We start from the raw sequence: 25,328 nt of genomic DNA, 5'->3' as shown, positions 1-25,328 counted from the left end.
TGTCGTCCTCTTTATAGAAAACGTAGGCTACTGTGAATTCGCATAATGGCCGCACATAAAAAAAAAGGACCTGTAATTTGTATAAATGGGATGACTTGGTGTCGCGTTTCCGCGTTTGTGCATCTTGTGATCTGCGAATGTGGGCGGAGGTGTAGTTTGCTGCGAGTGCTCTTGCTGTATGTTGCTGTAACATTGCTATGGGTGATATAAGGGGTCAGTAGCGTTATAATCATCTGGTATTGTCATATTGGAACGATGGTACTCATGAGCACAATTAGCCGTAAGCGTATACTGATGCAAGATTTTATTTCATGTTGTAAACATATATTTCATAATCTGACGGCAATAATGAGGTCATCTGCATGTAGAGTAGAACCTCCCTAAGTGGTCACCTCTCTATTAAAGACTCCAACTTTGAAGGACCAAGGGTGTCTTTAATAGAGGGGTTGTACTATAGTATAGTACACACAGTGGCTGTTATATCTATGTAGGGTATGAAATAAATCTCATTTTTAGGGCAAAGATGATATAAAGACAATACCTACCACCAATAAGGGATTAATGGAGATAGGTGTACATTACTGTGTATGGGAATTTTTAATTGGGCTGTGTAACATCCGCATTGGTATCTATATGTTTTGGATGAAATAGTTCTAAAAAAAATTTTACAAAATATTCTGAGTTATTCTTGTTATAGATTTTGAGAAAGGTTATATTTTTGCCGTGTGTGTATATGATTTTTACACAGGGCATTGATTATCAATTTCATATAATTTAATTCTTCTTGAAGTGTATGTATTATTTGTTCTACCTTGTAGAGTAATCCTCCAAAATGTTAGTTGTGTATTGAAATTTGCTATGAAAAGTTCATATTTTGATTTACAGTGCTATTTTTTGAAGTGACTAAAAATTTTCAAATTTTCTCACAAGATTTGAATCACCGGTACAAATTCAGTGCAAACGTTTTTTAAAGTTATTCTCTTTCAAAACATGCTAAGATTCAGTGAATAAAAAAAATCTGAATTCAAAATTTAATTCAAAATCTGTGAAATCGTGTCATGTACTGTGAGCTCTGTGAGTGAGGCCAGGTGCGGCGAGGCCTTATCCTACCTCCGTAATGGGAGACCCTTGTAATTGGCTGCACAGATGTGCCGGGCGACAACGCGCACATGAGCCAGGTCACATGATCATGCTAATGATTGAAAAATAGTTTAAATGCCGCGAAAGGATTAGAAGAAACTGTTTCGACAGAACAAGTTTTGTTATTCGCTGGAAAGAAATGGTGAAAATAGTGAAATATCTTCGTTTCGAGTTGATAAGAAAGATAAGTCAGGAAAGAAAATGTGCATTAACTTTTCAAATTTTTCAAATAGTTTAGATGATCTCAATTAAAAAGCTCCATTAAGTAGCTTAATACACCAGGCTCAAAATGACTCCCTGCTTTGAGAGTTTGAGTATTGGTTATCCCTGGTTGTTAAATCATTTTACTCTTTCAGCACTGATGAATCGGTTCTTTGCTTGTGTTTCAGGTTATGAATATATCTAATTTGAAATCCAAATAAGCTATATTTACACCAGCAAACTTACTTTCTTAACATTATTCGACAGAGTGTATGAAAGTAACACAAAAAAAACGATGAATTTTCTTAGGGAGTTGATTGTAGCCGCGTTTGCAGTTGCACAAGTGTGTTTTTGTGAGGTTGCGGTTTCTTGCTGTTCTACGTGAGCTTTGCCTATGTAACTGCGCATGAACTTTTTGATCTATTTAATTCGTAAACGATTTTGATTTCAAGCCCATCTGATGCATTCTTGCCTTTCCTCTCTTTGTAGCCTGCAAGAGGAAAGAACAAGAACAAAGTCAACAAGAAGAAAATCGAGCGCCAAAGAAGCCTCGACTCGTGTTCACAGACATTCAGAGGCGTACACTACATGCCATCTTCAAGGAAACCAAACGTCCATCGAAGGAAATGCAAGCGACCATAGCCCAACAGCTCGGTTTGGAGGTGACTACGGTGGCCAATTTCTTCATGAATGCACGACGACGATCTTTGGATAAATGGAAAGACGAAAACGGCAACGATAACCGAAATTCCACTTCGACAGACAACAGTGCGAAAAGCTAAAAGCCAGTGTGCGTATGGCCAAAAGACCATTGTTAGACAATAGACATTGGGTAGCAATTTCTAGCAACTAGTCTTACACAACAGCGATGCACGCTGTTGTCATCCTCTTTTTTGTTGTCTTATTTCGTTTATAACCCCCCTCTATATACCTGTTGATTTTTGTTTTAAATTCTATTTACAATCAGAATTTAAATTATTTATTCCAAAGTGAACGAGGTACTTCTTGGGAGTACGTGGATTCTGATGATGAGATGCCCCCCTCGGCGGGCAGTTATATCGCTAGTTTGGCAACTTACCATTCCAGGCGGCTTTCTAACAAAAGTCATGTGCGCATATTTTTCATACCTTAGATGATGTTTTATGCAATAATTTATTGTGATTTTACTATTGTATAGATTTAATTTATGTTTCCTAGTTTTACCCATACTCGGGTCGAAGACCGTCTGTAAACTTCAAACGCTGTAACTTTTCATTCATGTGGGCCCGGTGCACAGGGACGTACGTACCAGGCTCGCAGTTAACCAGTAGAGTTGCAATAAGTGGCCACGGTCCACATCAAGCACATAGATTTTTACATTTTTATAGCGCATTTGTATACAACAATTTCAAACCAAATTGTCGTTCTGCATTTCTACTTAATTTTAGTCATTTACGATTTGTATGAACCCATTCTCATGTATTGGTCTTAGACTGTACCATATTTCAACCAGACAGGAGCATGTATATTCTTCAGTGCAATATAATTTATATATATGTGGTGTTTGATCGTGAATTGTCCCAATTGCTATGTGGTTAAGTTAGTAGTCCGTGGTAAAATGCCAACTGAAAGACATAAAAAACAAAACATGTCATAAAATGAACATTTGCTCTTCGTTGCTATATAGGGTGGTATTGGTTACCATAGAAGTATGGTGTTACCATGGTGACATATCAAGCTACCATAGTAACATGTCTTGTTATCATAGTAACATATCTGGTTGCCAGGGTAACATGTCTGGTCATCATGGTTACACTATGGTTGCCATGGAGACATATATGTTGCCATGGTGACATGTAATGTTACCATAGTTATGTCTTAGCAACCACAGAAAACAGCAGGATCAAGTTTCTGCATCAATTCCGTAGCAGCAGTTTCTCTCTGCCTCCGAAGATGGTTTAACACTTTGTGTGCATTTTACACAGGTGGTTTGATTATGCAACATTGTTGAAAATTGCACACTGGTGACCTCTAATGGCAATGTTATCAAGCACATATCATTCAATTTTTAAAATGCCATGTTTTCTTCTCTTTGCAGCATTCATTTTAACTCGAAAACCAATTGCTCAAAGTTTGTCTGAAATATTTTTTTACACTCCCATGTCAAGATAAGAAATTTAGAAAAATAATTTCTTTAGCCTCTCACTCGTCCAAAAATATGGTTAGCCTAGAAAAATATGAGGTGTCAATTTATTTCCCGCACTTAAACTTAATCCCATCTTGTCCGAAACGTTTCGAAATTAATGGGTTTTCTTACAATATCTTCACAACATTCAAACCATGTTTTAAGTCAGAATAACATATACTTGTTCTGCCAACATGTATGGAATTCTGTACAGTAAGCATGCATTTCTTCCCAACGCCGCAAATAGAACCATCAAGTGTTGCGGAAGTTGACATCAAGTCCTTGACGTGATGTCTGCTTCATGTCGGGGTACTTTACCAACAGCTTGTGCACAGTGTGTCCAATGCCTCTGTGGTGATATCGGGTCTTTTTGGCTTGATTCAGTCAGAAATACGTCCACTCGAAATGGTTCCTCTCCGCTCTGATGTACAGGATGTAACTGTATGAATCAGTTGTAGTCGGAGTGTGGCGGCATTTCCTACGTTGGCTTCCGTGGCAATGTTGGTTTGAAGATAGCCCCCACTCTGGTGCATGATGTGATACTGTCACGTTTGCCCGGGAATGATATAAGAGTGCCTGTTATATTCCCTGCTGGGTTTTTAAGGCCATTTTGGAAGATTAGGTCAAAGTTACACTCAGCTGCTGTCTGGTGCCTAAATGCATTTGCCAACAGAAAGAATGAAATTCCTTTTTTGGAGGGGGTTTTATTTGTGTGGAAATGGCAGTGTTCCGTTCATTAGGAAACGGTTCTAAACTCTTAACAAATTATCATCTGACTTATTCTTGATCTGGCCTATTTTATGAAATCCTCATTATTTCAGAATATGAGCGCATCATTGCAAATTCCATGTGGATTCTGTTAAACGAGTGATACCGCGAGCAGAACGCAGCTCATGTTCTCAAATTTCACGGTTTCATGAGCAGAGCTTTAGAACTCTAGTTTCAAATAATGTTAATGATTCCAACTGATATCCACCCAGACTTCTTTTGTTTGGTTTAACACGCTTTAAAAGTGTGAAGTGAAAATTGAAACGGCTGAAGTGGATACAATTTGCCTATGTTGACTTCTTTTTTGAGAGCGTATCTCATTTCACCCTTGCTCAAATCTAGTTCGGCTCCCAAGGATTCTTGTAAGGCGATATTTCGAAAATTTAAAATGTTAAAACTGCGGGATGGCTGTATGATGTAAAACTACATGAACCGATTGAAGTCGCCAGATCAGGCCTTCGATGTCTTTTGGTGTAAAATAGTAAACAACAATATGTGTACAAGAAATGTTGAAAAGTACCATTCACGGCCATTTTGATCTTTGTTAAAGTGGCAGATGTGTTTGAAATATAACCTGGGCTCGCGGGAAACTGTGAGAACTCGAGGCTACCAGCTATCCGGGTTTCTCTCCTGGTAGCACATCATGCAGAGTGGAAATATTTCTGGAGAATTTGCATGTGATGTGACCTTGCTTTGGGGCATGCATGGCTGTGAGTCAGACTCTATTAAACTGGTGTTTCCCTTCCTTGTACTTTTGGATTGGGAATGTAGCTGTTCACTCAGACCAGTTCACAATGTAACTCGTTCACCATGTTACTAGTGTACTTGTGCTGATTGTTTGTGTAAACCTCCCTCTGGGTCTTAAACAGTTAATATATTAGCCATAAACCATATTCGAGGTTCTTAGCTGTCTAGAACACTCCACGTTCCGTCTGACAAATCGCTGCCGACATTGCGTGGGTCCGCGACAACCACAATCAAGACATGGAATTTACATGTGATTGGCTAATCTGATGGCTACTAAACAATTTGAGCCCAATCATTTGCGAGCAGTGATTAGAGAATCGAGCAATTTCCGCCAAATCCTCGTGGCCGATTCTGACCCAGTTCCCGAGATTGAATGTGTAAATTTCATATCCGTAAGTGGCAGAGTGTCACCGCCCGGGTTAAAAATGAAATCCAATTGCATTTAGTGTTATTACATTGGAAATGAAATGCGATTATAGCTTTGCCTGATGTAATATGGCACAAAATCAGATTACACTAAACCCTATCACCAGCTCGTTCCAGGGCTCTGACCACTCCCGACAAGGGCAGGGCGGCCATCTTAACTATTTCCCTGAAATAGCATCAGGGGCTAAATCAGCTATTAGAGTACTCATTCTGGAACTGATTGCTTTCTTGAAATAATGCGACCAGCTGCGCATGGGGTCATTTTGTGGAGATCCGATATCAGATCTCAAAAGTGCCTCAGAAAATGATGCCCCATTGAAACGCTTACTTCAGGCCGTTGAAAATCATTCCATATTTGGAGATTCTGAATTTCTGTTCACCAAGTTTCATGAAGTTGGCGAACCCTATCCGTCATAGTAAGTGTAAGTCATTCCAAAGTTTGCCACCAAATCAGTGGAATTCGTCATTTGCAGTTATCGTTCAAAGAACCATACTTTGTCATTGACTCTTATTACAAATCTGCGTGCATTTCAATCACTCAGCCCAGCCACCTCGCGCCAACAGTGACAACAACATGAATTCTATTAAGCGCATCCGTTGAGAGACCTCTCGTACCATAAAGTAATCTCACACACCTGGTAGTGTTCCCACGCCCAAAAAGTCTAATGGATGGTGGTCATTGCCATGGCTACCAGCAACATTGGTGTCGCTAATATCGTGTGTCGTTACACCGAAAAGTGAGAGGGCTGAGGGCTATTTGAAGAAATTTAAAAAAAGATATATAATTTAATTCAATAGTTGTCATCAAAAAAGGTTCTGACTCCTCAGTTTTAGATTCCAAAGGCATAACTCATCATTATAATTTACTGTACGCAATTGTGATGTCGTCTGTTGTTTTCTAACATCTGGCCTTGAGTTGTTCACTATCCATTTTGAAAGTGTTAACTTAAACATCCGTTCAATAAACATTTTCTAAATGTCGAAAATCTTAACGACAAAGTCTGGATGTCACTTACCTAAAAACTAAAACATTGCCATTTCCAGCAAGAACTTTTGAAGTTTAAAATTTTTGATTTCATTAGTTTTGAACCTAATGCGTGAACGCCACTTTGTCTATTGCAAGAAGCTGGGATTCTGTCGTATCTTGCTTGATTTACTTAAGGAGTAGTGAAGTGCAATGACAAAAAGCGAGAGGGATGCGCGCAGCTCTCCGTTGAAATTTCCTAACGCGCCGTAATTGGTCACGGGGGCACCTGTGAGGTACTAATTAACGCCACCTTCCCGGCTAATTAAACTCGGTGTAGCCGTGTGTAAAGTTGCCGGTTGGAGTAGCAATGCTTCCAAATGGTGACTTCAACACCCCGTGAAGAGTTTGCGAGAAGTGCTCTGACGGTTTGGCTCTTCTTGGTTGAATCATTTTCCGAGTGTTTTTGATTGATTCTGCTATACTTTACTCGAAACATTTGTGTAATGGCACAAGTTGCTTGGTACGTCGCCGTTTTTGGTCGCCAGAATTCACACGCGTCATTTTCGCATTTATAAATACGACATATCATCGTGTATTTGTTGTTCTTTTGTGTAGGCATCTGTCCAGTTTTATATTACGGTCCAACGTTGATGATAATATTAGAGTCCCGAGTCGCAAAGAAACTGGTCCAACTGGTACACGGTCACGAGGATCAGTGGGTCATGAATGAGGGGGATTATCATGTCATTTTAACTTGTTCATTCTTTCATGTTTGCAATTTATTCAACTCCCCAAGTTTTCCATTAACGCCAACATCGTTAACTTCTTCATCAAATTATGAAACATAATAGAATTATGAAACATAATAGAATTATGAAACATACTGTAAGTATGTTTGTTGAAGTCATTTTATCTTGTTCAACTTACAGTTATTGTAATCCTGTTTTTGTTGCATGATTTCGTCACTGTCATATTGAGGCATCATCAGCTGACTTTTGCATTTGTGGAATGGTGTTGTAAACGCTATTTCACGTTTTATTCCATTGGTTGAAAAAAAGTTTAGTGCAAACAAATGTAATTATTCTTTGGGGAAAAAGTTGCCGAGTGATGAGAAAGTTATGGTTGAAATTTCACTCATTTGGAAGTATATCCTAGCCACCAGATGGTCCTGAGATTTTTTGTTGCCCCTGTGCTCATAACTCGGGCGTCAGGAGGCCATCAATCTTTCAGTCCGCATGGTTTATGCCGGAGGAAGGCACCTCAAGGGAGGAAGTGTTGAAACCCCTTTACCTGGCTCATATAAGTGGTATAAATGTTGTTTCTTACTCATAACATGACAAAGACCTCTATGTTAACACTTTAAGCACTGAAGTCTCTAAATTTAGTCATTCGACTTGAAAAACTTTCCAAAAAGTTTCTGAAAGACATTTTTGAAAACTTTGCAAAAGTTAAGTTGTTGTAATTTTTTTCCAAAAGAAACAAAAATCTCTTTTTCAATTGGATCGAAAGGAACGCAATAAAATCATCATGTTCTCATATCAAATTTTAGGTGCAACTATAAAGCACCACTGAGGCGAACGACAGTTTGATTTGAAACTTTTTCATGTAAAACGTCCATGTTGAAATTGACGAATACAGCGGGGTAAGATATTTACACCAGATATTGGGCGCTCGGTTGAGAAAAGGCACAAGTTAGGTTGTCATGTCGGGCCATTTCCTCATCCTCTTTTGGTGGTTCATATAGTCGTCTAGCAATGCCGTCATATGAATAATTGAAAAGTGCAGGGAACAATACATTGTTGAAGGGGCGGGTGACGCACACCATCGAGCGTTAAAACAAAAGATCCGGTTTGTGATGTTAGATGGGACGGTATGGCAAATAGGAGGAGAATTTTCATGCGTATACTCTGTATTGAAGTATACCTGGTGTAACAATATGCTAAACACCTGACTCATTAGGTACAACCAGCTAAAACTCAAATTGAGTGACACTCATGTATTATACTGAAGAGATCAAAGGGCATGTATACAGCTGAAAAAGGAACTGTTGTGTTGGGACGCCGGTATGGTTTGGCCAATGCCAACAGGTGGCACTAACTGGTTAAGAGTTTTGCACCCCTGGTGGTGATGAGGTCAACAGTTTCAAGCCATTTTGTGCCGCGAGATAATAGGCCCTTTAACATTCGAAAAAGGTGTATAGAAGTATTTTGAACTTAATCACTATAGAGCTGACAGACTTCTGCACCCCTTTTGTTTAGTCGGGACTGTGTGGGGTTATTGTATCAAGCCTCGGAATTATGTCGTGAAATTGTTCCATTTGTTTTGCAAACATGAAAGAACACAACGCTCACTTGGGTTCCTGCCAAGCATTTTTGAAGGGGGATGTTGAGTTGCCATTAGGGGTGCCACTGATTTTTTCCACCCCCTGGTCTTGTAACGAGGGGAGAGTCTTCAACTTAACAATCGATGTTTGAGTAATTGTCTGATCTGAGTGACCTGTTTGGACCGGTTTTTCTGAGTATAATAGGTAGGTACTGCATCTAGTCGAGCTCAGGACTTTTAACTTGTATAAACCTAATGACAATCTTTTCCACTACGGTGGTGTCATGATCATGAGCGCTGTTCGTCAAGAAAATTTCATTCGTACCTACAATGTCAGTTATTTTTAAACTACAACCAACACACATGTAGCACCACAGTTTATGATATACATGTGTAATGGTCATAGTTTGGTAAACATGAGAAATAATTTAGTATTACAACAATTCTTACGTACTGGTCAGAACTTATTTATACAGTTTCACAACCAAAAGCAGTAAAATGTTAGCACCTAGTGTAACAATTCTATGAAAAAGAGTGTCCGAAATTTTTCCAGCGAAATATACGGAAAGTTTAGAACCTTGAGTTTCAGAAGTTGTAGAGCCACTGGAAAAAATTAAGAACCGTAAGACATTTTGAATTGATTACCAATAATGTACATTATTAAATCATGCCAATTATGCACAGGGTTGTTTTTTGTACCTTTGAATGCCATAAACGGTATATTACTCTAGTTCACCGGTCTAAGACAGGTTCTGAATATTTAATCCGAGCTTGATATGATCAAGAATTGACGAGTCAATATCAATTCTTGATTTTGTGTGTGGTCATTTGATGCCATTGATCATATCCAGTGTGGTGCGGAGACCAAGTTGTCCAATTCTCATGACGACATACTTCGGCTTTGCCATAGTGTCAATTTCGTAGTGATAAATCAACTGATCTTAGATCAGTGAAACTACAGTATACATATAAAATCCAATTGTACATCTAGAGTATGCGTGGAGTGACACTCACTAAGTCTTATAAATTCATAACCCTAGTAATCAATTGCAGATAAGTCGCGTCACATCCTTTCAAATCAATTTTGCTTCTTCCAACGACAAAAGTGAAAGATGAAACTCCATATCGTTGCCATAATGTCTTCAGATACAATCATGGGCATCTCCAGGGCGGTCGACAGGTGCAGAGGCACTTACCCCACCCTTCTTGACCAACAAGGTTTGAATACTGTAGCTAATGCAGTAATAAGTGTGGTCTTGACTTAATCATAATGGCATCTCCACCGCGCATTGGGTCCTAGGATGTGAATTCCTCCTTCAGACAACCCTGGTTTTCAGTTTATGAAGCTGAAACTTCAATCCCATGATGTTATGAGGAATTGGTACCAAAATGCAATGCCTGTGGGTTAAGGTCCTGTTTCTTTAAAATATATTATTCAGAATTCATTACATAACTGCAATAGTGTACTTAAACTTCGGTGCTGGAATGCAATACCTGGTACTAGTACTTAAAGAAAAAAAGTTTTCACTACTCAATATGTGCATGGGCAATTTAAAAACTTCCATATCGAAATTTTGTACCAAATGTAGTCGAAAAGTTTGGAATTTATAAACCAATGGGGTTTTGTAGTAAGGTAAAACGGTACAGTTATAGCCAAGGTACAGTTATGGCTTCTGCAGTGTAAAGAAAACAGCCGACAGTATACATTATTGCACACAAAGGCTATAATTGGGGCATAATCATACTACATTTCGTTATTTGGTACAAATCTGGACTTGAGCAGCTCGCGTGAATGTTTCTTGTGAAAAGCCTGGGGATGCCAATGACATTTGTCTTAACCTGTCTTCTAAATGTCACAAAATGCTGGTCGACTTTTGTCACCGGTTAAGAATCATAGAAAAGTCGTTGTTGTTTTAGTCCTTGTATGTCGATGGGCGGGGCAGTGATCGATTTCAAGTGAACTTTTTTTTAATGATGCACGAAGTCTTGTTACCAAATGTACAGTAACTCTTCAATGTGATTCAGTGTTAAAGTGAGCAGTATAAACGATCATATTCAATATTGATGCACAATACGCCAATACTAATGTTGTTGTTGTCGTTGTTATTGGCTGCTCTACTCTTGCGCAGCGTCATTTTACACATTCGACGACGACGTCCCTTCTTGACCAACAGCGCTCATGCTCAGTCTTATTCTGTAAGATGCATCATTCATCTACAAGAGGTGACGAAAAAAATGCAACGTCCAAGAAGTATCAGAAATAAGGATGTATAGGGTTGAGTGCAATTTTCGTTGCTGCAACCTGCGGTCATTGTCAAACCAAGCGATTACCAGTTGTACCCGCAAATGAGATTTCTTTTTCTTTCATGTAGTGGCGATTATAATCGCTGTCCACACCGACAAAAATACCTCATTTGCGCTCTGCTATAATGAAAAACTGAACTTGCTAGTTTTCAGCTTCAAACAGTAGTTTGGTTCCTCTGTACATCTTGTTTTTGAATGCATACAAAGTTAGAGGTTGCGTTTTTTTGGTCACCCTGTAAAACATGTTATTGTTGAATAGTGCTATGATGGGAGAAGGCCTTGTATACATGAGGGACATTTGATCTTGTTGGCGTCGATGGATTTGGCAAGATCGTATCTCGATAGCTGTCCGAAACAAAATGGCCGGAACCTAAATGGATTTGGATGTTTCTCCACACAGGGATTAGCCCTGGTTGAATAAGCATGATTTACATAGTAACTTTCAGACAAGTTGCAAAAAAAAACACCCCAATTTCTTTGAGATGTTTCAAGGCTTTCTCCCAGGTGTACCTTCGCTGCCATAGATTTCATGATTATTGCCTCATAAAACACATCATATATACTTCAATGACATATTTACACTCACATGGCACATTCTTATATAACTTCGCCAATTTCAAAACCGAAATGTGAAATTTGCATCTGTCATCGGCTATAAACAAATAGATTTTGTGGTCCTGGAACGTAGGTTGAAGATACGAGAAAGAAATATGGTATGATATTACCATTTCTTTTTGCTTTTGATGAGGTTGCGTTGATTATGATCAACATTATGAAACATTTCGAAGAGAAATATGATCATGATAAGCTAGCAAAGTTTTTAAGTTGCTAAACCTATCAGACTTGAAAAACAGTAGGAGCAGTCAGTTATGTTTGGCCTCACTCGGATGATCCAGATAAATACATTAGGTTGGTCCGCAAGGCATGTGCAAATATCTGGTCATCCAGCACTGCTTAGATAAGTCAGAAAACAGGACCAGTTGAAACTGTGAAAACGTTTCCTGATAGTTGCGGAAAGACATTCTCTCAAATTCTTAGTGACATGTTCTCGGCCAGAAGTAATTTGTTCAAAATCAATAAGTTACTGAAACACCTGTGTTTCTCAGAGCAACTTCGCGTAGGGTTCTCGAGATTTGAGATTGCTTCTGGAGTGGCATTTGCCATGTCCAAACTTTTGTTGTTGGCTCTAGTAACCTTCTGACTGTGCCTAAAGGTGGGAAGTTCTCGTTGACCATTCTTGATTCATGTTATAAACTTGATGACATGACATCAATTTGAAAATTTCAATTTTCGTGCGGTTTAAGGAATTTGTGTGCCTTGTCAAGAGTGTTGCCAAACTGTAGACTTAGATCTCAAGCCGATGAGAGTATCAAGGTGAATAACAGCGTCATCTAGTCACAGATGACGCTGTTTATACATGTGCTGGATGCTTTATAAACAACATTCCAAAGAGTGTCGAACCTAGTCAACTATGTCAGTTTAAAACTGACAAATATGATAATACAGCCAAAATATATAAGGCTCACTTATGTATTTTTGAATACAGCCATGATGATATGCTAATGAGGATGAGTATGATGTATGTATCAATAAGCCTGCAGGCGATGTAAAATTTCACATTTCACAGAAAAAAAGTCAAGTGATACGAAGCTGTAAATAACTAGGGCATTTTTATTGTCGATTTTTCTCTGCATTCCGTGTCAGTTTTTTGTTAAATACTCTTTGAGTATGGTGTTTTTCATTTCGATTGTCCATTCCATTAATAAGTTCAGGTAATACTATTATAACATAAACATATCAAGTGCAGATTGCATTTATTTTAATTGCAAAATGATTGTGTGTGTACTGATTTTCCGGTTACTACTAATTATTGTCAGTTAGCAGCGTTGGTGAACATATCGAGTCGTAGTGACATACAGCATCACGGCAAGATGTCTGGCCGATGCACGTGGTGTAAACTAGACAATTTTGTGGAACACGTTATAATAAAGATTATATACAGGGAACAAAAAATCACCACAGTTTTGTGTGGTCTCACTTAATTATTGTGCATTTAACCTTGTTTTGCCATTTTGCCGGTTTTGTTATCGAGATGCTTAAATAATCCTACACCAATTCATATAAGCCATTAAGCGCACGGTCCGAGGATGCACGCCTCGCGTCTGGGTCAGTTCCAATGTGTGGTGTGCTTCTTTTGTAAATATTGTATACTAGTGACTTCATAATTGAATGTTTTAATGATTCAAGCTGGGAACGTTGGTTTTGTTCTTTTGTTTGCGTGATAATACTGGGGTATTAATATTTTTTAGTCCGTGAATATAGTGCTGTAGATTCCTTATCCTGTGGAGTTTAGTGGTGGCAAGGTGGCAATGGGTTAATTTTCTGCTCCTTCCGAAAATCATGCGACCGATTTGTTATAACGGATGCCTGCCATGTATGCTTGTACTTAAAATCATGTCTTGATTTACAATTTATTTTCTCTGAGTAATACAGTAACCTAGGTATTAATTATGTTCGAGGACCAACACATTTCGGCCAAGTTCCTCTTGCTTAGTCATCATATTAGTGTATTTGTGGGCACCACGGGCTGAGCCATGACGCCAGCCTTTATAGCGTTGCACGTATTGGGTATGCAGGGTACATAATATGTCGAACTTTTAACCAAACATTTGCTAACATGACCAGGAAATGCATTCTAGTCTTGTGTGTGTGCCATTTATGAAGAATTGGAGATAGTTTATTCCAGGACTCTTTCTTTTAAGATTATATCAAGACATTTTTTCTCTGAAATAAATGCATCCACTAAGTGCTGAATTACACAATGCTCACAACGATTTGAGACTCGCAAAAGATGCATTTAGGAATGTAACATTCAGTGTAGCACTAGACGAGGTCTTACTTATTCAACCCATGTTTATTTCCTGGATTTAAGACCAGCGAAATATGGCATTATACGCAGTGGTATCTGAACTTATTTGGTTCGCCGACTTCATGTTGTAATGACATCTCTGTATTTCTGTCACACGATCGCGGCAACTGGCAACGCGGTTGAGCGGACTTAAATCACTATCACAAGGCATAAAGAATCCAGTGAAGACAGATAAAGATGTGAAAAGCACGCCGTAAATACCCTGCATTCGGTTCTTGGTCCCTTCATCGTCGGTGGCTGCATAGCTCAGTATGTTATACACAGCCTCATTTTGAGATACTGGCCATGATTAAATTGTGTTCCGCGCCGTACGCGCACAAAGTTGACGAGCCTGATATATTGAGTTCTTGTATTAGAATGTTTTGCGATTAAGTTGGTCGACAGTGAAATTGAAAAACTAATGTTAACTTGGCCAAATTCCCCTGTACAAAACCCCTAAGGTCAAGTGCATGTTGCACATTGAAATTTGGCCAAGTTAGCTGGAAACTGGGTACAGGTCTATGCAGTACATTTCTACACCTGCCTTGTAAATTGCTCTGACCTTGACCCTCAACTGACCTTTGAATTGTACATTGCTTGACCTTCACCTCTTGTTAGATAAGCCTGGAAATTTGCAGTTGTATAGTGATTTGAGAATATTTGGAAAGAAAGTAAATCGCAACTGATATTATCATACCTGTGTATTTTTAGCTTGGTTTTTGTTTCTCTATTTACTATGCTTGGTGAAAATTGTGTTGTAAAAGTCAATTATCAGACAAGTTTTATTAAGGAAAGTTGGTGTTTGTGGATTTTTTTGTACGGATTTTTATTCCTCTTCTCCCTAGCCACTTAAAGCAATACTATAAACTGCCATAAATGTCTGCAGAAAACAGCTGTATTGAGAATGTTTGACGCGCACGGTCCTTTTGACCAAAGAATGTTGTCAACTTCTTAACGAGTACTGTACATACGACTCTATGGGTTGCCAAAATGTTTAGTCCTGATCATTCTTAGTGAACTTAGCCTGAGATATGTGTACATTGGGTGTTTTACACTTGCATTTTGTATATTGTGGCATATCGAACACTTTAAGGACAGAACTCCAGTTTTGTGTAATAAACAATTCTGGACACTTAGTTTGATGTTCTTGGACTTTGTGCCTATATCTGCAGTTAAGAGTATTAGTTAACTTTTTTCTGTGCTCCATAAACGTTTTCCAGTTAAATCTTTTCACCAATTTTCAACTGCAGTATGTTTGATTAAGTGCTGTCAAATTCACAAAAACTAAAAGCCACAAAAATATACTCTTTTGACTGGAAAACCTGCCAGATGAAAATTTACATTTTTTCAGGGATTTTCACGAATTACATAAATAAATAGGGAAATTTGGCAGTTTACTTGGTGTACTAGGTACTGGTACTTATTCCAAGATAACTTTCTAAAAATATCATCATTGCTTTTCCCATTGATTAAAAAATTAGAACTTGTGGAAAATCTGTGAGTTATGCTGTCCTAATTTGATATGACAAAAATGTCTTTCTCCTGTAATGAATATTCTTGGGGAGTTATCCCTGGAATTTCCCAAAATCTCAATATTTCATTCTTAAATAACAAAACAAGTCCTCAAAGAGTTCGATAAAGAGGGTCCCTGTCCATTTGTTTCTTACAGCGTGGTGTGTGGAAAATTTTTGACCCTCTTTCACTTCCATCATCAACTTGAGATGTTGTTTTAAGGCAATGGCCTCCTGACGCTGGTGATTTGATGGCTGCCGGTCCATTCTAATCAGGCGCAATTCAATTTGCCGACAATTTGTGTCCATTGTGAATATTATTTCCATGGCGATATGCCAGTTGTGATTTGTATTATCCGGGCTGATTGTTTAGGTGGGGAAGGAAGGACATGGTTGGAGGTGGCTCTCAAGATTCTTAGGAAAAAATATGAAATTATACTGTCCCTAGATATTTTTAGATGAAAGTCATATTTGGGAAGATATGAATCTTGATTTGGTTTTAATTAAATCCAAAAATATATTAACTATTGAGCTAATCATGTCATTAGGTGACCCCACCTGCTCATAGGACAGTCGCATCAAAAGGCACTGCACTTCCTATAAAAGAGGAATGAAAATTTTAAAAAATGACATTTTCAGCCATTAAAGGGAGTACATAGGCAACAGCCAGGTCTGTCAGATCAAGTTACACAAAGATGCCAATAGGGGTCTCACTGTACATTGTAACCAATCACCCTTGTACAAGGAGTATATTTAATGCTGGATCAAACACGACCGAGTCCACTAACTGTGCAAATTAGTCGCCCATAGATGACCAGTTTGACGCCCTGGCCCTTGCTGATTGTCCCCCTTTAAGGCTGGTGCGTGTTGAAATTGTTAAACCATGGCAGGTTTGAGGTAAAGTTAAAACTTCATGCTGAAGAACCAAGAAATTCCCCTTTGCACGATTTCTACTAGTCATTTTGATGATGAAACTGTTGGCCAGTTCACCGCAGTGTCTGTTGGCCGAGATCATGAGATAAATCCTTGGTACCCCGAGGCCCTACTCAGTGAATATGTAGTATGTTCACTCAATAACGGAGGCAGTTTCTAGCCCCTCCATTATGTCCCGCTCTGAGTCAAACTATTGATTATTTTCGCCGGAGAATCCTCAGCTGTTGTCGTAGCTGTTGTTTCTCACCACTCGCGACACGTTAGACTCAGCTACGCGTTGGGTCGGAGCAGCTTATCGTGAATGGCTTCTTGGATTAAGAGCCTTTTATCCCGGAGCATGGCTCGCCTGAACTGAAGCAGAATTATAGTAGGAGTTTAATTGCTTTGTCTGGAATCTTTGCATTGCTACAAATAGTGATACGTCTGGTGTTTTTCGGAAAAAAATTCAGAACAGAAGAGCGTAAGAAGTAATCAGTTTCTAATAATTTCCTGTTTAATGGATTTGTGATTTTAAATCGAACAGATATATTTGAGAAATCACAGAATTTATTACATTCACAATGGACACAAAGTTGTTTATATAAAGTGCATCATTACAGTTTATACCATTCATTTGCTTGTTTTGCTTATGTATTTGTTCCCACATATTAATTCTTCACTTGTCAGTTTTTGTGAGAAAAATGCGCCAGAGTTCAGAAAATTTTATAATCGATGATTAAATTCACTTTCAGTGTCAAGTTGATTTGTAGGGACTGGCCACTTCTAATCATTTCTTTATGATCGAGTCACACAGATGTGATATATGTCACGACAATGCTTGCATACAAAAATTGTGATTACAAACCTGGCCAAAAATTTCATTCCCATGATCTCTGTGAAGTTACCAGTCCCTGCATTCTTTGGGGGGCTGTTACCAAACTGTTTGATGGAGAAAAAAAATTTAGTTTTGCTCCCACCCCATACCAATGTACCATTAGAAAACATTACTGCTAAAGTCTCCACCCTTAAGCTATCAATTAAGTTTTGATGTTTCTGCATGAAAACTGAATGATTTTAACCTTTCTCCACCCCAGTTGCTTGCATTTTGCATCAAATTGTTTCGAAATGGCCCCCTATTATTCAAAGGGTAAACTTAGCGACAGATGCCACAAATAGCTGTTTAGGCACTTACTGTAATGTTATGTAGTATTCCCAGGAAACGACGCAAATACATTGAAGGAAGATGGGTTTTCTTTGGTCAAGTTTATTTCCCATAAACCATACTTGTACTTATCTGTCGTAGAGTTCCAAGGTCAGCATAGTAACCTTTGACCTTTGAATCCTAAGATTTCGATTGGTTGTCTTCGCATTTGAATAGTTGTATGACCAATCGTATCCTGAGGATTGAATTAGAAAACTTTATGATATTCAAATATTTTTTGCCAAAGAACTTTGAAACAAATCTGTATTAGGTATGCGTGGTACCAATTACAGGAGGGTTTTTTTGTATATTTTGAACACAGTGTGGAGCAAATTGGATTTTCAGTGCCCCGACACCACTGTTTCCCACGTCTGGTGTCATAAACTCAGTCTATTATCAAGTGCAGTAATAATGAAAAATATTCTTCCATAAATTTGTCCAGCTTCTGTGTTCAATGTCAAAGTTACTATGCTGTCAAGTGCTATTTCACTCCAACAAGGCTATAAAGAGAAGGAGAGAAGAGGAGAACAAGAGAATGTGTGTGTTCTCAATCACATAGTTTTCTGTTCTGTTGGCTTGGAATGGCTCTAACCTTGGTCTTTCTGAACTCGTTGGTGATTTTATTACTCCTCTGATTTCCTCGAGTGTTACATCTTCCCCACTGTAGATATCTCTTATATTTACACACGCTTGGTATTTCTTCCATATCACATAATTTACACAATTAAACGGCAAAGATCCCCCCAGGAACATGGGCTTTGATAACGCCTCTCAGTATTTCACCAAAACATGCTCAGACTGTCATCTTCATATGGACAAAGCTTATATAAACAATCGATTCAATTTCGATGAGAAAAACGTAGATATAAAAAACGTGGAAAATTCCTAGCCTTGCTTCCTTAAAACCTCATAGGCCTACTGCAGAAAGTGTTGGATCTTTGTGTGTGCATTCTGGAATATACTCGATGTGTATTTTGTATAGTCACATGATGGTGTTTGACACAATCTGTGGTAATAGTGTATAAAGGTCATTGTTCTCCCCGTCCATGGTTGAGTGGTCTGGTCACCTGACGTGCTGCGACGGCAGCAAGAAGTGTGAGCCCTGGTAGCCATCTTATCACCCGTCGGAGGTAAATTGCACTCAATAAGAGCACGCAGTGTTACGTGGTATTTAAAAAGGTCAAATAAAGGATTGGTTTTATAAACTCGACTTGGAAAAAGGTATTTTTTCTATCTAATATCTAATATGCTGATATTTTGTATCAATGAAAATGCATTTTGAAAAAAGTTTCCATATTTTCACACCATTGTTCATTCGTGCTTCAAAACTCCACCACGGGTATTCAGAGAACTAAATGTTGAAACATCAATTTATCTTATGTACAATTAGCGGCTACCAGGCCTGACATTTCAAAGCGCCACCTGTAGGTCAGTAGCAAGACTATGGTTTTAGCTCGTGTAGCTGTAGCACAATCAAGCTCTCCTTCAGCACTTGCCCGCACCAAAATGCACCGTGCAATGGTGCTATAAAGAATCATGCATATATTTATGTTACAAACTGGCACACATCAGTTGGTCAAGTATCAAATGTTCAAAATCATCAGTATATGCTGTAAACATGATAAAGAGATGAATAGATTGTGGTACTTTGATGCCGTCACAGTTGTCCTATTTCAGTGGAATTGAAATCATATTCTAAAACTTTACATTTCACTGTGACTGAGTCTGTAATGGGCGTATTTATGGATAAAAAACACCAAAATAATTTTTTTCGTGGTATCCCTTTCATAACGAGAAAGTAGAATTTTTGAGTATCCGTGATATAATTTTGAACGAATTATTTTATTACCCAATGTGATGCAAGAGTTACTTCACAAATGACTCACACATGTTTTGTTTGGATTTCCTCTTGGAAAAAAGTACAAAATCTGACAAAAAAATCAATATCAGTGAAATTATTAATTGAAGTCCAAGTTCACCTTTTGAAAGCAATCGTATCATGATGTGCTTCACTGTATTACCCTGTGCTAAATGCATTACACAGTGCAAAATGTATTGTATATTATTTTCCATAGTGCATGTACTTACATCACACATGGTGTACTAAATGTAGTACATGTACATATCTACCAATACTTGCATTACACTGAGCTTAGAGGTCATTACACAGAGTACTAGTTGCAGTAAAAATACATTACACAGAGTACTAGTTGCAGTAAAAATACATTACACAGTGAACCGTTACATGAAATATCCGATTCCACAATTTACCAATGTATTAAATATCCATTACTTTTACCAAGAATGAAAAAAGATGATAATAAGGTCCCAATACAACCATTCAAAACAAACAGTGTAAGAATTGATAACAGCTACCATATTCATTCGTGGTGTGGTGAGCTAGAATCCTTGCTGAAAAGAATCACTCGGTATTGTTCATCTATTATGGGATGGCACATGACACTTTCTTACGACAGATCTGCATTTTGCCTTGCGCCATCCCATGATAATCAATACTGTTCTCTGAATCTTTCTTAAGCGGAAACCAATTTACGCAGTACACATTGTGATAATAATTTTTAATCAAATGATAACTCTTAAAGACAGGATCTAACTCAACTCGCTCATCAGAATCTTCCAAAACCAACAAGTCTAACAATTGAATTTTCGTGATGTTTTTTTCAGTGTGCCGCTAGTCGATTTTTTATGCGCGGTAACCCTGAAATCATCGCCGAAAAAGTCTTTAATCTTGCCGCTTGAAAACTCAGCATACTTTTTTCTCAGGCGACGGAATTTTCCACTGTTTGGTATAACAAACTTTATACTGCCAGATATCGAGTCTATTGTGCACATTCAGCTAATGACTTCATTTTCTGCAACTTTCGTCTATCAAACTCTGATCTCGATCGAGCTTTCGCATCTTCAAATCATTCTGCACTGCTTGTATTTCACCCTGTTTAAGGTCACATATAACCCTGTAAGAGTGTACTTATGGGAACCAGTGGAGACTATATCTCTCCGTGAATGGTTTACCTCATTTTGAAGTTTTGTCGACTTCTATTTGTTATAGGCAGCGTATGTACGGGCTTAAATGAGCAGTGCAGAATGGTGGTCCCATGTGTGGTATTTGGATGAACTGTACTTAAGCTTGCTAACATGAATTATAAATAATGTATTTGAACAGAATCAGGAAATTAGGGTCTCAGAAAAATATTGTCTCGTAGGCCTATGGAATCATTTATTAAGACCATTGAACTGGACCAAATTAATTGAAGCCTGGAGTGGGTGGATTTGGAAAAAAAGAAGTGAAAAAACTCACCTCAAATCTGCAGAATTATTGTACGTTTATGTTTATGAGATGATTGAAATATATATGGATTGCTTGAATTTTGAGAGATTTTCGGAGCTGAGTTTCTTTTGCCAAATTTTTATCATACGATCCCTTGCATTTTTCTGGGCAGCTGTGTACAAATGTATAGCAGATTTCTTCACACTTGAGGTGGACGTAGCATTAGATACATTATTGCTAGATAACCTGGCAGACCTTCAAGTGAACATGTACCATGCACTGGTTGTACAGTTTTGTGCTTTCTGTGTTTTGTCTTCTAGAAATATGCAACTTATGTTGGTCTATGCTGTGTCTGTAGCTTAACTAGGAAGGGGAACTCGTGTGTCTCCCAAGTACTGAGCATTTTCGATCATGGATGTAAATCTTCTTGAAGTAATATATGCAATCATAGGTCATCTATGTAATATATTGTGAAATAAATTCAGCAAATATACAAAGTATGCGTTTAGTGTTGTCTTTTAAAAATAGCAGTCAATGAAATATGTTCTGGGCCACAGTCCATTTCCCCTCAAACCTACTTGGTGAAGACTCCACATTTAGGAATCATCAGGAATTGTGGTTGAAGGAAAATGGCTTGAAATTGGACAGTGGCCCAGAAACTTGTTTCTTATATTGAACTTGACTTTGGTTTGAACTGATTATGGGGTCATCGATACCGTTGCATTGGGCTGCAAACACAGTATTTCCCAACGCTACCCTTGGCGATGGAATAAGCTGTCTCTGTATGATGTCCAAGACTCCAGTCCCTGTATACTTCCCAATAAAATGTCCACCCCTAATTTGCACAGTGCAGTGAAGCAATAGGTGGTCCCGGCGTGCCTTATGCAATGGCAAGGCAGTTCTTGTGGGCTGCCCAATGTACGTAGCATTTGGAAGAGAAGGCCCCTGAAATCTGCTCTATGCAATGGAATGGACAGTCCTCATAAGCTGCCCAATACAATGGAAAGGACAGTCCCCAGAAGCTGTTCTTTGCAATGGAATGGACACACCCATAAGCTGCTGTTGCAATGGAATAGACAGTCCCCATAAGCTGCTCATTGCAATGGAATGGATAGTCCCCATAAGCTGCTCATAGTGCAATCGAATAGATTGTCCCAAGAAGCTATTCTTTGCAATGGAATGGACGCACCCATAAGCTGTTGTTGCAATGGAATAGACAGTCCCCATAAGCTGCTCATTGCAATGGAATGGATAGTCCCTATAAGCTGTTCATTGCAATCGAATAGATTGTCCCCAGAAGCTGTTCTTTGCAATGGAATGGACGCACCCATAAGCTGTTGTTGCAATGGAATAGACAGTCCCCATAAGCTGCTCATTGCAATGGAATGGATAGTCCCTCTAAGCTGTTCATTGCAATCGAATATATAGTCCCCAGAACGTGTTCTTTGCAATGGAATGGACACACCCATTAGCTGCTGTTGCAATGGAATAGACAGTCCCCATAAGCTGCTCATTGCAATGGAATGGATAGTCCCTCTAAGCTGTTCATTGCAATCGAATAGGTAGTCCCCAGAAGCTGTTCTTTGCAATGGAATGGACACACCCATAAGCTGCTGTTGCAATGGAATAGACAGTCCCCATAAGCTGCTCATTGCAATGGAATGGATAGTCCCTCTAAGCTGTTCATTGCAATCGAATAGGTAGTCCCCAGAAGCTGTTCTTTGCAATGGAATGGACGCACCCATAAGCTGTTGTTGCAATGGAATAGACAGTCCCCATAAGCTGCTCATTGCTATGGAATGGATAGTCCCTCTAAGCTGTTCATTGCAATCGAATAGGTAGTCCCTATAAGCTGTTCTTTGCAATGGAATGGACACACCCATAAGCTACTGTTGCAATGGAATAGACAGTCCCCATAAGCTGCTCATTGCAATGGAGTGGATAGTCCCTCTAAGCTGTTCATTGCAATCAAATAGATTGTCCCCAGAAGCTGTTCTTTGCGAAGGAATGGACACACCCATAAGCTGCTGTTGGAATAGAATAGACAGTCCCCAAAGCTGCTCATTGCAATGGAATAGATAGTCCCTCTAAGCTGTTCATTGCAATCGAATAGGTAGTCCCCAGAAGCTGTTCTTTGCAATGGAATGGACGCACCCATAAGCTGCTGTTGCAATGGAACAGACAGTCCCCAGAAGCTGCTCATTGCAATGGAATGGATAGTCCCTATAAGCTGTTCATTGCAATCGAATATATAGTCCCCATAAGCTGTTCTTTGCAATGGAATGGACACACCCATAAGCTGCTGTTGCAATGGAATAGACAGTCCCCAGAAGCTGCTCATTGCAATGGAATGGATAGTCCCTATAAGCTGTTCATTGCAATCGAATATATAGTCCCCATAAGCTGTTCTTTGCAATGGAATGGACACACCCATAAGCTGCTGTTGCAATGGAATAGACAGTCCCCAGAAGCTGCTCATTGCAATGGAATGGATAGTCCCTATAAGCTGTTCTCTGCAATCGTGGGCAAAGCTAGGAGGGGGGGAGGGCGAATGTCCCAAGCAGGCACAAAAAACCCTGTGTTTCTGGCCATAAATTTTCCAAAAGTGTCCTTTTGCAACACCCCACCCCCACCCCGACCAAACTACTAGCTATGCTGCAATGGAATAGACAGTCGCCATAAGCTGCACAATGCACATTCCCAGTAACCTACTCAATGCCACTCCGCACAAATTTCAAGGAAATCTGCAAATGATCACTGGAAAAACCTTGGAGGAAAAGGAATTAGCCTATCACTCCTTCCTTCGATGTACAGAAAGTGTTGAGAATGAGACGCACTGGCCTTGGAAGAGATTAGATGCATGTCGCAAGGATTACTATTGATCCCCTTAAAAATGACCAAGGACGCAATTTTTGATAGTTTTAAACGATTTTATTAGACACGCCCGAGGCTTGCTACCCTGTGCCAGCTACTGAAACCCGTACAGAATCCGTGTAATAACAACGCCTTGGCGACTGCGTCTTTCTCATCATATAGAGACTGCCCGCGGATGGAGATGCGCGGCAAGGGCAGAATCTTTCAAGCAGGTTTACAGAATAGGGGGACTTTCAAAACACATGGGGATGAACGTGTTTGATTTCAATTGAAAGATTTCGAACCTTTCGAGTTATTTTAGAAGAATTTTAAAAACTATCAACGTTTAGTATGATGTATAGAGATAACTTAAAGGTTTGCATGATATATAGAGGTAACTTAAACAGTGATTTCATGTATCGTAAATCATCTACCGTGATGAAGATGGCGCCGAAAGTACATGTACAGCGCAATGCTGTAGTACAGGACAAATGTACACCAATGATATAGTCGTGGAGTGCATTTGCATTCAATTAATACTCACATTATCTTGAGATGCAGCATGAACTTATTAGGCTTACCGGTAGGCCAGTGTTTTTTTTGTAAAATACACGATATCTTGTAGATTTTTCATCGTTCATAGGCAATGAGTAGGCCTATTTCCAGGACAGAAGCCTCTCTACCATTTAGCATGAAAGACGATCATATCACGTACGACGATTCAGAAAACATGCCTTTCCGTTTGGGCTGAATTAGAAAGCCTATGCTGATCCTTGTATCCCTTGAACATGTTGATTATATAAAACTAGTTTCCAATCTAGACTACTTCTGGACATACGTTATCATCAATAGGATCAGAGGCGGTTATGCCATGCTATTATTGATATTTCAACAAATGTGTCTAGCGACGTGCTAAATATATAGGCCTACATGTAGGACGCAATAATATGAGATACGATGCTAGGCTGATGCTCCAACATATCTGCATTAGACATTCCATCAGCAATAACAGACAAAAGTTTAGTTCCACCTGCTTTAGATATCCCTTTAGCAAAATGGACAATGATTATCATATTGCTTTTTTTTCGATTATCTCTCCAATGTTTTTCTTCGGACATTCCAGATGACTATCGTTTCGATGTCCTGCACTCTCTTCTTGTTGTTCCAAGTATAGATCGTAATCCACAAAATTACTGATTAACAATATATAACATGAAAGATTAAACTTGAACTTTTCAGTTTTAGCAGGGATTTTAATAAGTCGGGCTCTATACAGTGTATACATGTATTTATAGCAAAATATTAAAATTTAAGTTGTCAATATCCAGAAAAAGTTAACAAGCAACAACAGGTCATGCCAAAATGAGAAAGTGAGATACGAAATCTCAATTTTCTGTAGAACTTGTTTCATTGTTTTAAGTTAAATGTCCATCTCCATATTAGCGTGAAATGCTGCGTTTTGCATTAAACATTTGTTAACCAGTTACAACTTGTTTAAAAGTATTACATTTTGTAGTCTTCAGCATCATCTCCTCTAAAATGCTGGGTGTGATGAGCTATCCAGGTAAACAGATGCCGGTATCCGCGTCTCCTTTACTAAAGACAATGACTGGTG

General features: G+C 38.8%; 1 protein-coding gene across 8 annotated transcripts in view; it reads left to right on the top strand.

Annotated features, from left to right (window-relative positions):
* Nucleotides 1-21,357, top strand: part of LOC135492638 (one cut domain family member 3-like) — a 121,666-nt gene extending 100,309 nt beyond the window's left edge. For 6 of the 8 annotated variants that reach the window (XM_064779200.1, XM_064779202.1, XM_064779199.1 and 3 more), the window contains one exon: nt 1,831-21,357. In XM_064779200.1, coding sequence (XP_064635270.1) covers nt 1,831-2,123 — 293 coding nt within the window. In that variant the 3' untranslated portion in view covers nt 2,124-21,357. The remainder of the gene's footprint in view (nt 1-1,830) is intronic. The other 2 variants (XM_064779205.1, XM_064779204.1) reach the window with 2 other exon arrangements.
* The last annotated feature ends 3,971 nt before the right edge of the window (nt 21,358-25,328 follow it).

The sequence above is a fragment of the Lineus longissimus genome, chromosome 8, assembly GCF_910592395.1.
Source record: "Lineus longissimus chromosome 8, tnLinLong1.2, whole genome shotgun sequence".
In the NCBI taxonomy this organism is placed as follows: domain Eukaryota; kingdom Metazoa; phylum Nemertea; class Pilidiophora; order Heteronemertea; family Lineidae; genus Lineus; species Lineus longissimus.
The sequence above is the reverse complement of the archived record's forward strand: the minus strand, read 5'-3'. Positions and strand labels throughout refer to the sequence as shown.